Genomic DNA, 14,341 nt, shown 5'->3' with positions numbered 1-14,341 from the left:
TATTAGTATAGATACGTCCGATTGTCACCTGATTTTGGCAGCTTTTCAACATGAAACTACGTAATTTACAATGCGTTACAGATTTGATGTCGCGGCTTATTTTACTTGCAAAATAGGTTTGTTGAACCCACAGGACAGCTCATTATCAGGTATGAACTTGCGCCATTGTATTGTCTATACCATGAATTGTCAAAATCTATGATTTCACGTAAATCTCCAGCTGATAATGCTTGGAGATTAAATTGTATTTTTTGTTTTGTTGCCCTTCCTATAGGGAGGGATACACGATCAGCAATAAAAAGGATAAAAATTACAATAAAAAAGGAAGAATTATATATATATATATATTATACAAGTAAAGAATAGTGTTGGCCTAGTCAATAGTGGCTTCAGTATGATCCCCGGCTGTGCACCAATGGAATTTCTATGTGCGCATTTAACATTCGCTCGAACGTTGAAGGAAAACATCGGAAAACCGGCTTGCCTTAGGTCTTAAAAGTCGACGGCGTGTGTCAGGCACAGATGACAGAAGGCTGATCACCTACTTGCCTTCTAGATTACCAAATGATCATGAAACAGATACAGAAATAGCAGGCCCAGACCTAAAGGTTTAATTAAATACATAAATTTAAATTCACACATTTTTCTATGCATATATGCTGATAACGAGAAACTAATCCATGGTTTGTGTCAGACACAATCTATAAAGAATATTAAATAACCACAGATCTTTAAAGCTATAATCCTTTCTTCATTTGGATGATTAGTTATCATTATATAATTTTAATGTAAAATATTAATAATTTCCGATTTGAATATATTATGAAAGATAATTGTAAATGACAAGGATAAATGAAAGGAAATGTCCTTCGATTAAATTATTAACTCTGTCGACAAAAACAATTAGATGTAAATATGGTTAGCAATAACAATCGCATCATTTTTGGCATAGCCTTTTCTGTACGGAGTGATCAAGGTAAAGATAACCAATAAACATTAAATGATCCTACGAGAAACATTTGAACTGTCAAGAACGGGCACTGCTCCGGTCTTGGGAGTCAATGCCCCGCGGGTGTCGGTAAAAAACCTATAGCCTGATGATATTCGAGTCATACACCGGGGAAAATAGAGCACGCATCACACACGGGAGATTTTTAATCTGCATTTTTGTCTATGAAATGCTCTTTTTAATCTGTGGTCCTTGTTCGATTTTTGAATAAGTCGATAACCAAAATTTGAAATATTGATACTTGAGAGGCGAACGTTTGGTGTAACATGCAATATTGCATGATTTGGTTTGTGCATAACAGTATAAATAATACGATATATAGGATTTATAGTTGATTAAACAATTAATATTAAGCGCTAATTCTAACGTTAATAATGCTTTATAATAAGTCTTAAATTTTAGGTTTTATCCAATTAAAACAAAAGTCTGCATAAAAAAGACGTTGATTAAATTTACGTATATTCGCAAATGTTTGGTGTTTAATTCTTGCCATATTTAACAAACAATGCCACATCGTGATATATCAAGCGATATACACGGGGTTATTAGTACAGGGAGTAGCGTGGTGCCGGCCGATGACCTGAAGAGCGAGATAGAGAGACAACAAAAATGAAGTTCGTGCGTGTTGAGCGACGCCATTTCGAATACCGAAATTTTGAATGCAATGAAGTTCGTGCGTAGCTTACCGACGCAGCTTTGATCGTCAAACGGCGGCAAAACCGCTTTTTATTGTGGAGATTCAAATGTTTGATTTTGTTATCGATATTAGATTTATATCTTAAATATATTTTTTGAGCTCAACAAATATAGTTATTGCAATTTGTTTGTATTATAGCAGATAATATATTCGGCGAAATTTATAGAAGATGAGTAATCATTAAGACGCATGTGATTTATCTTTTAAAAAACTTTGGACAACACGACTCATATCGGTCGGTAATTACTAGGATCAGTCTATATCGGAGTAATCTTGACTACTTTAAGGCTGTATGGAAATACACCTACTCATTAAAAAAGTACTTAATACATAGATATAAATGCGAATCTATTTCATGCATTTTGTATAAATTCAGCGGAATATTGCAAATATCATTTTCGCGGCAAGATATGACATCACGTGTCAGTCTCGCTGACGTTTGCTCAAAGACAATATAATAAAAAAAACGAGCCCTATTTATTCTTAGTCTTTTTACCGGTTTAATTACCAACCCAGAATTAATTTAAGTTATAGGTTTTATTTCAAAGATATTTAAGGTTGGTTTCTACAAAGGATATAGGGCGTAAGTAACCCATTTTGCGATTGCACAACATTTATGTAGATACCTTTTTCATCAATAGTAGCAATTATGTGAACCATTATGGCGGGTTTTGTACTAATGGTCGAATTCTAGGTAATGTTAAGAATAGGTTGGAAAATTACAGCAAGTGTGAAATATTAATGTAATTTTATTACATTTTGAAAGACGAGTTTAAACTATTACTAAAAAATATTTAAAAAAATCGGTGGCGCTACAACCTCTTTAGGTCTTGGCCTCAGATTTCTGAATCTGTTTCATGATCATTTTTAAATCTAATAGGCAAGTAGGTGATCAGCCTTCAGTGCCTGACACACGACGTCGACTTTTTGGGTCTAAGACATGTCGGTTTCCTCACGATGTTTTCCTTCACCGTTCGAGCAAATGTTAAATGCGCACATAGAGAGAAAGTCCTTTGGTGCACAGCCGGGGATCGAACCTACGACCTCAGGTATGAGAGTCGCACGCTGAAGCCACTAGGCCAACACTGCACTAAAAAAATATTTATTTATAAATCTCAGTTTTTATCGCCGGGAATAGGACGAAATAAAAATCTGGCGACTGAGTCAGGGAGGTAATTATTTAGTTAATTTTATTCCTAAAAATATCTTTCGCATTTCTTTGTCTCTTGTCTTTGTGTTTGAGTTTTGTGTCGTTAAATCACACATATAATCCTACCCGATTAAGACACGATTTATATAAAATATAAAGTATGTTTCTGTAAAAAGGAGAAACAATTTTTAAATATAAATTCAAGATGGAAATTTTGACAAAATGCGCTCTATTATATAAATCAATTCCTTATTTGATTGTAGATTGTTTTTTTTAATATGGCAATAGTTGAACGGTAACCATAGAAACGAACATGGCACAGACAACGTATTTAAAAGGCATATTTTCTTTCTATAGGCTAGCGGAAATTAAAACATTACTGTATATAGCGATCGTGCCTATGAACCTAACTGTTTACGGACTCCTGCGCAAGAAATCCGTGCGTCTAACACAATGTCTTCCGTATTTTAAATATAGAATATGAAGGTCGTTTTATCTACCCGCGTACAATACACAACCTTGAAGAATCTTAAAGCAAAAACATTTTAGTTTTCATCATTGCTGGGCCTGATTCTAAACAAGTTATACAGTTATAATAGATTTTTTTGTGTGTTATATTTAAGGGGTTAGGCGCTGTATGCTGAAACACAGATTCACACTTAGTTCGGCGTCAGATAAACCTGACTATTTTTTGTGTATATAACTAGCGTATTTAAAATATAAGTTTTTTCCTATGAAATAAATTATTATTATTATTACTAACAGCCAAAGTTTCTGGACTAACTAAAGCAGATAAATTTCGTGACTCTCAGCGCTTTTTTGGATATATTTCTTCCGGTCAGGCTACTTTTACGACATTACTGTCTTGGTTTGTTGTTTTACATACTGGCAAATATATTAATTAGAACACTCTGACGCAATATTGTTTACCGCCAACTCTAATTGACAGATGACAGTTGACATTTCAATGATGTCTTAATTAAAATGAATTTCTTATTGACACGTCAGTATTTAAGCGGCAAAATAACTGTATGATTTGCAAGTCAAATTATTCTCGTAATTGCTCCGACCGTGAACACGCGGAAGTTCTTGCTATCCTGATAACAATTGGCTTATCGCTCGATAAAGCGGCCTTCAAGTACGCCTTGGACCTCGTGACATACAAAAAACACGCAAATTATTAACATAATGTAAGGCCAAGATGTGTAAGTTAGAACTGTCATTCCTAACTGTCAAATGTTCGAATATTTTCATTTTATATATTTTTGAAGTTATACTTCTTTAGGCGCGTTATGAAAAATTGATGAGTGTGAAATTTTACGATGCGCGCGCACCGTGACACAAAATTAACAGAATGAAGTTGCCCACGGAAGATGCTACGGCATTGGACATAATTTAAAAACAACATTCGAATAATAATAGAATTTATGTTACACTTAATGTAAGAGAATAATAATAAATATTTATTTATTTAATTTTTCAAATGTAAACTGAACTTTATTGACTATAATGACACTTTTTCCAGTCTTTGATTATTTAATTGTAATTAATTATTTGCATGCAATCAAAAACTATTTTTAATAATGCCAAAGAAGTATAACTTCTTACGCGCGTACATAAGTACACACACGTTTTATTTTATTGCAGATATTGAGGAAATATTCGTATTTTAGAACTGTAAAAATCTTCGATCTGTCAAAACTATGACAGATGCACAGACTGCAATTGGTGGCTTATGTCAATGTCAACATGATTTATGTCCATTTCCATGTGGCCAATATGGTTTATTATAATAGACTTAGAATAAAGGAAAATGTGGAAAAGTACGAAGATATCCGCAAGGTTAAAGTCGAGAACGCTAATTCTTGATCTAGGACGCAACTGTAAACACTAACGCGTTATGTAACATATGTAAAACGATTTACGTATAGTTGTATGTGTTAGAGAGAAATAAAGAATTCCAAAGAGTCCTTACTAGAAACAAAAATAAGTGGCACTACAGTCAATCTTGGCTTTATATTTCTGAATGTATTCCGTCATAGGCGAGTATCACCTCTATTTCCGTCGTTGCTGCGTTTCAGGCAGTTTCAGGCACTACCGCTATGTGGTACCAGATGCCTACTGAAGTATTTCCAACCAATTCGACTTAGGGTCCTTTAAGAAAAGTACCCTATTGTAAACAATCCGGCAAGGGACTTGCGAGCTCTTTGGCAATGTGTGTCTATGGGTGGCGGCTTCACTATGCCCCTGTTATTTAAAAAAAAAAGTGTATCAGCCAGTACCTGACACATGACTTTAAGGGTCTAAGGCGGTTTCCGCACGAAGTTTTCTTTCACGCCGCGTTATTTCATTTTATTTCACAATTTCTCTTGTTACAACTGGCCTTAGTACTGTCTCCGTGGTAACAACATTTAAATGGTTACCATAGTAACAAACTCGGTACTTTTTAATTTTGTGTTTTTTTTGGGCATCTGTTTATCTATGGCTAATGAGGCTTCTGGCTCAATATTGTGTCAATCGAGCCCTTACCTAGCTTAGCCATAAAAATATACAGTTATCAATCTTAAAGGATTTCATTTAAACAATTTTCTATGGTTATAAAGATAAAAAGTTATTTTTTATCGATTTTTACGCGTTCAGATAACACGTGAGCCTTGCTCGTGTTTAAACGTCGCTTTGTGTTACCATATACTATGTTATACTATGGGTTACCATGCTGTTAAATTAACATAATGTTATTTATAGTTTTTGTCACCGCTGTTTATAAGCATCGGTATTCAGTAACCATTGTTTAAATTTCCTCCTGCGTATAATTTTCCCCTGGTCCGAAGGAAACAAAATAGTTCATCATTAAATCTTGGTACGTAACTTCGTTACCGTAAAATCACCAATAAAATGAGGTGTAGCGCCACTATATAATATAAATGGGAATATTTAAATAATATACTAATTCTTTGTCCCAGGTAGCTGCCAGCTCTTCGGTCTCCTGTGATGTCGACTAACATTTCTGCTATTTACTTCGATAATAAAGACACGTGAAGTTTTAATTTACAATTCGTCATTTGAGATTTCATTATATTATTTTGCATAAAATATAAAATACTAAGTTCATAAATTCTCTTTACGAAATTTTAATTTTAAAAATAGAATTTCTGTAAGGTAATTCGCCCTTCTCACTCTCTCTCAATCGCTCTCCGTTTTCTTCGACAAAAACGCTGCACATCTTCGTGACGTTCCGTAAAATTTTTACCCTCAGGCGCCTTAAGAAGTTTCACTTCAAAAATGATAATACATATAAATTCATAAATTGTAAAGGATTAAATTTCTCAACGTTGCGACCGTGATGTAACGTTGTGCACTTGAAACAAAATTGACGATGCGATGACGCGTTCCACATACGTCATCGTGACAAATGACTCAATGTGCATTGTCAAATATTTGGTAAGTTGCTTCCGGTGAATGTAATTTAAAGACTAAATCGCGTTATCGTTATTACTATTGTTGTTTTAATTACGATAATAACCAAAAATGATTATAACCAAAATAAAATTTACAATTGCGATAGGAGTGAAAATGACAACATTTTATACTTTATAAGGAAGTTAGTTATCCGTGCACTTTTAAGTTAGTTTAAAGGTCTAAATATGCAATTAATGCTTATTTATCATAGTTCAGCAGCTGCAATAACAAAATAGGGCATAAATCCTTATTGGTTTCAAATAATTATCAACTATGGTAAGTGCCATAGATATCGCACAATATGCGTTGTAACCACAGATAATACCGCAAATGTAGCGCATGATATACCGCGAAACTACCACACAATTTGTGTGAATTGATGCTCGTTTCCTGCTACGGTTGGGCTGCAAGAACTGGTTTTAAGTTAACATGACGTGTCGGGCATGCGTGAGTTCGGTGAACCCTTGGATAATCCCAGAACTGAGAAAATAAACTACGATTAACTCTTAAGTGGAGCAAATCAACTGGAAAATTTCGTATCACCTTCTTGAATTTCATTAATTACCTTAACATGTGTACGTTGCATTATCCTTGAGAAATAAATGCAATATTTATTAAAATAATGCCTAACAAAGGAATAAAGTGATACTCTGTCAGAATTAATTTTTAATCTATGCAATAGATTTTCTTGAATTTTAAAAAGGTTTTAATGTTAAAAGAAACGTAGTAGAATAATAAAAACAATAAATCTATCACTGATACAAATTATAACGGTAAAGTAAACCAAAAATCGATTAAAAAGATTTTAGTGTCGACATTAATTACAATTGACATTAATATAATAAAATGTAATTAACACAAATAATCTTCAGTCGATTTTAGCATTTAGAGTTGACCTTACTTTCTTTTTACCTTGGATTCCATTTTTTGCCAAGATTTTGACCTCTTCGATACATGACAATTATGGTAAAAAGTAAAAATAATATTACACTCAGTCGATTTTAGCATTTAGAGTTGACCTTACTTTCTTTTTACCTTGGTTTCCGTTTTTTGCCAAGATTTTGACCACTACGATACATGACAATTATGGTAAAAAGTAAAAATAATATTACACTCAGTCGATTTTAGCATTTAGAGTTAACCTTACTTTCTTTTTACCTTGGTTTCCGTTTTTTGCCAAGATTTTGACCACTACGATACATGACAATTATGGTAAAAAGTAAAAATAATATTACACTCAGTCGATTTTAGCATTTAGAGTTGACCTTACTTTCTTTTTACCTTGGTTTCCGTTTTTTGCCAAGATTTTGACCACTACGATACATGACAATTATGGTAAAAAGTAAAAATAATATTACACTCAGTCGATTTTAGCATTTAGAGTTGACCTTACTTTTTTTTTTACCTTGGTTTCCGTTTTTTTGGTTAGATTTAGACCTCTAAAATACATGACAATTATGGTAAAAAGTAAAAATAATATTACACTAGATTAATAGATTTTGCTTATAAATTACTAGCAAAACAGAGGATTAGGTATGAGATAGGCACGTAAATTTTTTTTTAAATAGCCCACTACTGTCTATTAAACTCTGGATTATAATTGTAATTAAATTAACAAAATCTTTTATATGCGAATTAATTTGTAAAGCGTTTAAAAATAAAACTCTGGCATTGCGTAGCTATTCAAGAGTCATCGAACTTATAACGCTATTTTCTTTGGTATCAATATCCAAATGTTTTTCAAGACTTTAAAGACAAAGGAGGTCAGTATGGTTCTTTAGGGAAAATGACCTTACGGATAGACCATAGACTTCATGGACCGCCCATGTTAGAGACGAGAATTCCAGTGGAAGACCAGGTATCGAGGTGATGTTTTATTATAAGCAAACTAATACGACTGGGTTCAGAGTCAGTAAGCGATTATATGTCAAAAATTAATACGTTTTTGACATACCGCACTGTCAATTTTTTTCTGTGTAAAGTTTGACACATTTGACAGCGGTCAAATTACATTTGGACAAATAAGAATAAGGACTTGAGCGCTAACTCTCTATTCTGATGACATCTTTCAGAGTGCAAGACTGATTCTATAAAGGCCGGCAACGCACTCGCGAACCTCCCAGCTATATGTCCATGAACAGCGGTTCGCTTATAAAGGTGAGTCTCTGTCCATTTCGCTTAACAATTCGCCAATTTTACGTGTAAAAGCACTTGTGGTATGTAAATAATATACCCGTTTAAATCCGTTAAAACTTTTATTTAAATACTACGAATTTGCATTCACTACGAGCAATTACGTTTATGTGTTAGCTCTGCCCACGTTATCTGGCGTATAGACAAGGTTAACATAGACACGCGTGGGTATTATTATGAAATATTTGGCTCGGTGTCTTGGGAATTATTTGTACGTAGAAATGGGCTATCCAAAGAGACGTGTTTGTCTATACAACATTCATAAAGAATAGTATTTACAGTTTGCAAGGACAAAGGCAGATAAAACCAACTATTTTTTAAATTTCGAATGTTATTTACTTAGAGAACAACTATTATTCAAAACACTATTCCGGAACTGCGCAACATATTTAAAAAGAGAACTGCGAAGTGTTCTAGTAAACAAGTGACGTAATTAATAATCTGTGGTCGAACAAAACATAGATAAGTGTATTTTAGGCGGCAAATGTTTAGAATGAAATTCAAATAAAGCGTCTCAATCCGTCCGATTTGGACGGTTGTATTACAATCATGAATTAATTTTAAATTATCATAAAACATACCTTGTATGAATTAGCTGACTCGTAGAACCTGTCAAATGGCCTTTGTCTATGACATTCGAGTCCAGGAATCCCATTCAATATTTTAACAGTTTCCACAGATTAAATATTAAATTGCAAAACTGACACAATAGCGTTGCATAATGCAAGCGCAGTGCTGCACCTTGACATTGTACGACAAGCCGGCCACGTGTATCGTTAATCATAAGTACTTTGTTATATAATGTTATTACGCGTGTACTTTCTAGTACATAAGCATTTTATTGATTTTAAATTATTTTGTATGTCATTGATCTCCTACAACCACGTTCCATGACCTTGAAATGTCAAATTCATAGTTTATTTAATATCAAAGACAAAGAAACGTAAGTTGTGAAATTTTTTGTTATTTTCAAGATGGTCAAAAGACAAATTTTGACAATTGACAATCGTACATTGTTTACGATTTTTATATAGCAACCCTGAGAATATTAAGTTTTTTAATATTCCTACCCGACTTTACCATTCCCGGTTGCCTTGTCTTGTTAACTACCTCTAATTTATTAAAAAAAATATCTATATCAATTTAAAATAATAGAAAATACTTTCTTATTATTCTTTGATTTCTGAAAAAGGTTTTAATACACAGAAAAATTGGAAAATAATTACAAAATAACTGTAGTGGGGTAGCATAGCAAAATGTTCTATATATTGGAATGTACTAAAAAGATAGTAAAAAGAACAAAGGCGAAACGCGGATACACAAATATACTATAATCTAAGTACAATATAACGTAGATAAGTATATAATTTTGACATATATAGAAATAAACTTGCGTATGAGGAAAAGGAATACGGCGATGGCCTCTATGGAGTGAAAGTTATGCAAGGCCGACATGTCAGTTAATTCATACAAAACATCTGTGCTATAATCGTTTATCTGTGTATCATTTTGACAGCACAGATTAAATTAAATGTAAAAGTCAGTGTCAAAATTAATGAATAGAAAAAATAAATTTAAAAAGTTTGGTCCCTGTGGCACCATTAATGGCAGCTCGCCGTATTGCGATACTTATTCGTTGAAAGAAAGCACCAGCTCTGGAGTCACCGGTACTTAGAGTTAAGTATATAATTGTTAACATTATATATATACAAACTTTTACATATATTTGTGTCAATATGAAACATGGGCAGTGATTCGTGGACGACTTTTCGAACTAAATAAAATAAAATATGTTTATTATGGAACATAAGATACATGTATCACTTATTCCACGTCATTAAATTTGAATTTGTAGGCATCCCTACTCATCGGCAAAGAAGACAGAGGGTGTGGGCCGAGAGAAAAAGCCGGAGTAAAAAACTCTCGGTAGTCTTTTAAAATAGCAAATCATCAATAACACTTATTTAAAACAAATATCGCAAATTAATTAGAAGTAGCCTGTCTAGCACTAGTCCCAGGCCCTTTTATCAACTAGATAATCGTTGACTTTATAAGTAAGCCTTTTTACACAGCTTTTCTTTAATAATTTTCTTAAATTTATTGAAAGGCAGAGATAAAAGAGCCTCTGGGATTTTATTAAAGAAGAGTATGCCTTTCCCCAAAAAAGAATTACTAACTTTATATAGTCTAGTACGGGGAAATTGCAGCCTGCGTTTGTTCCGTGTATTAACATTGTGCGTATGTTCTATTCTAGTAAACTTATCACTATTTTTGTATCCATACATAATATTTTCAAAAATATATTGCGAGGGAAAGGTAAGTATATTAATTTCCTTGAATTTATCTCTAAGAGATTCCCTACATTTTAAATTATAGATTGCACGAATAGCCCTCTTCTGCAGGATGAAAATAGTTTCGACATCAGCAGCATGACCCCATAATAATAAGCCATAAGTCATTAAGCTATGAAAATAACGAATGTATAAACAGAATTCTATATTCTGTTTTTAGTTCCAAATACGCCCAAAGCTGGTCACTATTAATTTTTTTATTGCTTTTTGAGAACTTCAGATATTATATACGCGACTTATATTGAAGAACGTGTTACCTTACCAATAATACAATTAATTATATTAATGCCCACGAATTCCTCAGCGTAGATAACCTGGGAACGAAATAAAAATCACTTAGCTATGACCTACCTATCATACAGTATATATGTAAGTACGCCTAACGTTATAGGAAATACATAAAACTATGTAATCGAATTAAATTCATATTTAAGACTATGTACTAAGTATCGTGAACTCGAATAGTTAACGTTAACTTTCGTTTACGTTAAGTTCCAAATACGCCCATTCAGTTTTTTATTACATTAACTATTCGAAACCTCAATTAGTTAACTAATAGTTTGTTTATTTTAACATGACATGAGAGTGAGGAGGAACCGGATTTAAATTTTACCGAATAAAAACTTTTAATTATTAATAAATTTGGTTTAAGATTTTAACTAATTTAAAAACGTCTATGACTTATTCAATAATTAACGTTACGCAAATTAGTTAAGAGACGTTTATAAGTAATATTATACATACCCTTTTCTTGCGTGGATGATGATCTTCATAGTCCATTGCAATGCCTTCGTCGCTGAATGAGGAGGAGACAGGAGGCGGTGATGGAGTACCAGAGCGCCATGATGAACCGGAGCTGCTGCTTGCGCCAGGAGACACTGATGACCGACCGCCCCATGCGCCTGTGTGATTTATTTATGACATTAGACAGAGAAAACTTACACCAAGAGAAGAGAGTTAGTTATCTTAGCCACATCTTTTTTATTTAAGTTCTTTCTCTGCCTTGGGTAGGGCTGTACGGGGACAGCATAGCGAGGAAATTCTACCAGCGTTAAAGGTACACTAGCAAAGGGACCAAACTTTAAAAATTTTGATTTTCTATTTATTCATTTTTAATTATTATTATTATTACCTACATAAGGTTAAGAAAATTGTAAAAACTGTATATTAATTAATTAAAATAAAAAATAAGATAAAAAAAGAAAAAGGTTTTAATTGAGTTCATTTAAAAGTCAATGCTTTATCTATTCTTTAATTGAATATATAACAAATAAGAAACCTTTAACAATGTTTACATGAATAAATAAATGTCCGTAAAAATATTATTTTACTATTTTAACAGGATACGTAGAAAAGTCATTAGATCCGGAAATAACTACACTTTCACTTGTAAGTTCTATTGCTAAGATGCTCCGTAAAATTTTACGTTCTATAATTATATAAATTAAGCCATTGGAACTTCCGTTTAATTATTTTAAATCATAACAGTCAGCTGTCAAAAGTGAATTGTCAAGTTCTATCTGACAAGGTCTTATTGACAATCATGTCACTTCTAGACTTCGATAAAACAGATTAGGGACTTCAGATGTTTACACATAATTTATTGCAATTTACATAGCAACGGTAAAAAGTGATTCACTAAAAAAATATATAATATCCAGTCCAGCAGGAGACACCTCGCCAATGTGTTGCCGACCTCTTATAAAAAGGTACCCTCTTTATTATTATTTATTTTATAACCTCTTGGAGGACCGTTAGTCGAATTGGTTAAGACAGAGCGGCAAAAATGTCTTTAAAACGCGCTCCCGGAATGATGGCATACAATGGGACTTGAGAGGATTACAGGAGTATATGTCAAATTTCATCATCTCTAGTATTATTACTGGATCAGTCTTACTTGTATTAAACACCGAATACCTGTCTAGACAAAGTCTAGACTCATGTCTAGACTCGTATTCTTACCTAAATCAGATGTAATATTAAATTTAGATTATTCTTTTCAATGAAAGTGGATATATAAGGTGGGCGTGTGAATGAACCAATACATTATGCAAAGTAACAGTACTTTAGGGAAGCAAAAACTTGAAATCTTATATATAACTAGCTGATCCGGCAAACGTCGTTTTTCCATGTTTATCATTTATAATAAAAAATAGGGGTTGATCGTAGAGGGGTGAAAATTAGAGGTTGTATGTATTTTTTAATGTTGTATCTAAAAATTAAAAAAAAAAAAATAAGGGGTGGACTACCCTTAACATTTAGGGGGATGAAAAATAGATGTTGTCCGATTCTCAGACATACCCAATTTGCACACAAAATTTCATGAGAATCGGTCGAGCCGTTTCGGAGGAGTTTAACCACAAACACCGCGACACGAGAATTTTATATATTAGATAAACAAGCTTTAAGAAGTTATATTAGAGACATATTACACATGTTGCCCTAGTGGGTACAGGTGATACTCGGCTATGCACCAATGGTACTACTATGTGTGCTTTCAACACTCGCTCGTACGAAGGAAACCATGCCTTAGACACAATAAGTAAACATCTGTCAGGCACAGCAGGCTGTATAACTACGTACTTGGTCGTGGTGAGTTTGGTGAGCAGCTCAGAGACATCAGCACCAAGGCTGCGTTGCATTCATTCATCTGATCGTCGCGTTCTCCATAGCCAAGGTCGTATGAGCTGCTGGGGCCACGTTTGCGAGACCTGGAACAAAATTTGTATTAATAACTTGGACCCAAAGAAGATTCCAGTCGGAGTTATGTAACGCACTGGTCCTTCGATTCTCGTCACAAATGCTTCCAGCTGATAGACAGTAGACAGTATTGTCAGTCGCTTTATTCATTGAAAGGACACGGGTCTACCGTCTATAATAACCAGCATCTCTTGCCGCTCCACTGCTATGTGGAAGCAGCTGCCCACTGAAGTATAGTTCTTCAAGAGAACTTACCAAGTCTTAAAATGCCAGCAAAGCAAACCCTCTGGTATTAAGTGTTCGTGGGCGGCGATTATTCAACTTCAGCATCCTGCCCGATTGCCCCGTGAAAAAACAATATTTATTGTATCTCATGACTCTTTCACCAGCTACCCAAATACACTATCTAAAGTTAGTAATTCTTTTTTTGGGGAAAGGGATACTCTTCTTTAATAAAATCCCACAGGCTCTTTTATCTCTGCCTTTCAATAAATTTAAGAAATGTATTAAAGAAAAGCTGTGTAAAAAGGCTTACTATAAAGTCAACGATTATCTAGTTGATAAAAGGGCCTGGGACTAGTGCTAGACAGGCTACTTCTAATTAATTTGCGATATTTGTTTTAAATAAGTGTTGTTTGATGATTTGCTGTTTTAAAAGAGTACCGAGAGTTTTTACGCCGGCTTTTTCTCTCGACCTACACCCTCTGTCTTCTTTGCCGATGAGTAGGGATGCCTACAAATTCAAATTTAATGACGTTCCACAATAAACATATTTTATTTTT

The 14,341-nt window shown here is 33.7% G+C and overlaps 2 protein-coding genes across 3 annotated transcripts in view; one reads left to right on the top strand and one right to left on the bottom strand.

Moving 5' to 3' along the window:
- Window positions 1-14,341, top strand: part of LOC125061664 (flap endonuclease GEN) — a 102,490-nt gene that overhangs the window by 4,491 nt on the left and 83,658 nt on the right. The window lies entirely within an intron of this gene.
- LOC125061666 (zinc finger protein 395) overlaps window positions 1-14,341 on the bottom strand; it is a 65,861-nt gene that overhangs the window by 12,334 nt on the left and 39,186 nt on the right. Inside the window, exons 3-4 of the mRNA XM_047667192.1 lie at window positions 13,443-13,570; window positions 11,604-11,761 (exon numbers count right to left, since the gene is read on the bottom strand). Coding sequence (XP_047523148.1) covers window positions 11,604-11,761; window positions 13,443-13,570 — 286 coding nt within the window. The remainder of the gene's footprint in view (window positions 1-11,603; window positions 11,762-13,442; window positions 13,571-14,341) is intronic.

Source organism: Pieris napi, chromosome 24 (genome assembly GCF_905475465.1).
Source record: "Pieris napi chromosome 24, ilPieNapi1.2, whole genome shotgun sequence".
In the NCBI taxonomy this organism is placed as follows: Eukaryota; Metazoa; Arthropoda; class Insecta; order Lepidoptera; family Pieridae; genus Pieris; species Pieris napi.
This window is presented reverse-complemented; position numbering and strand designations above follow the sequence as displayed.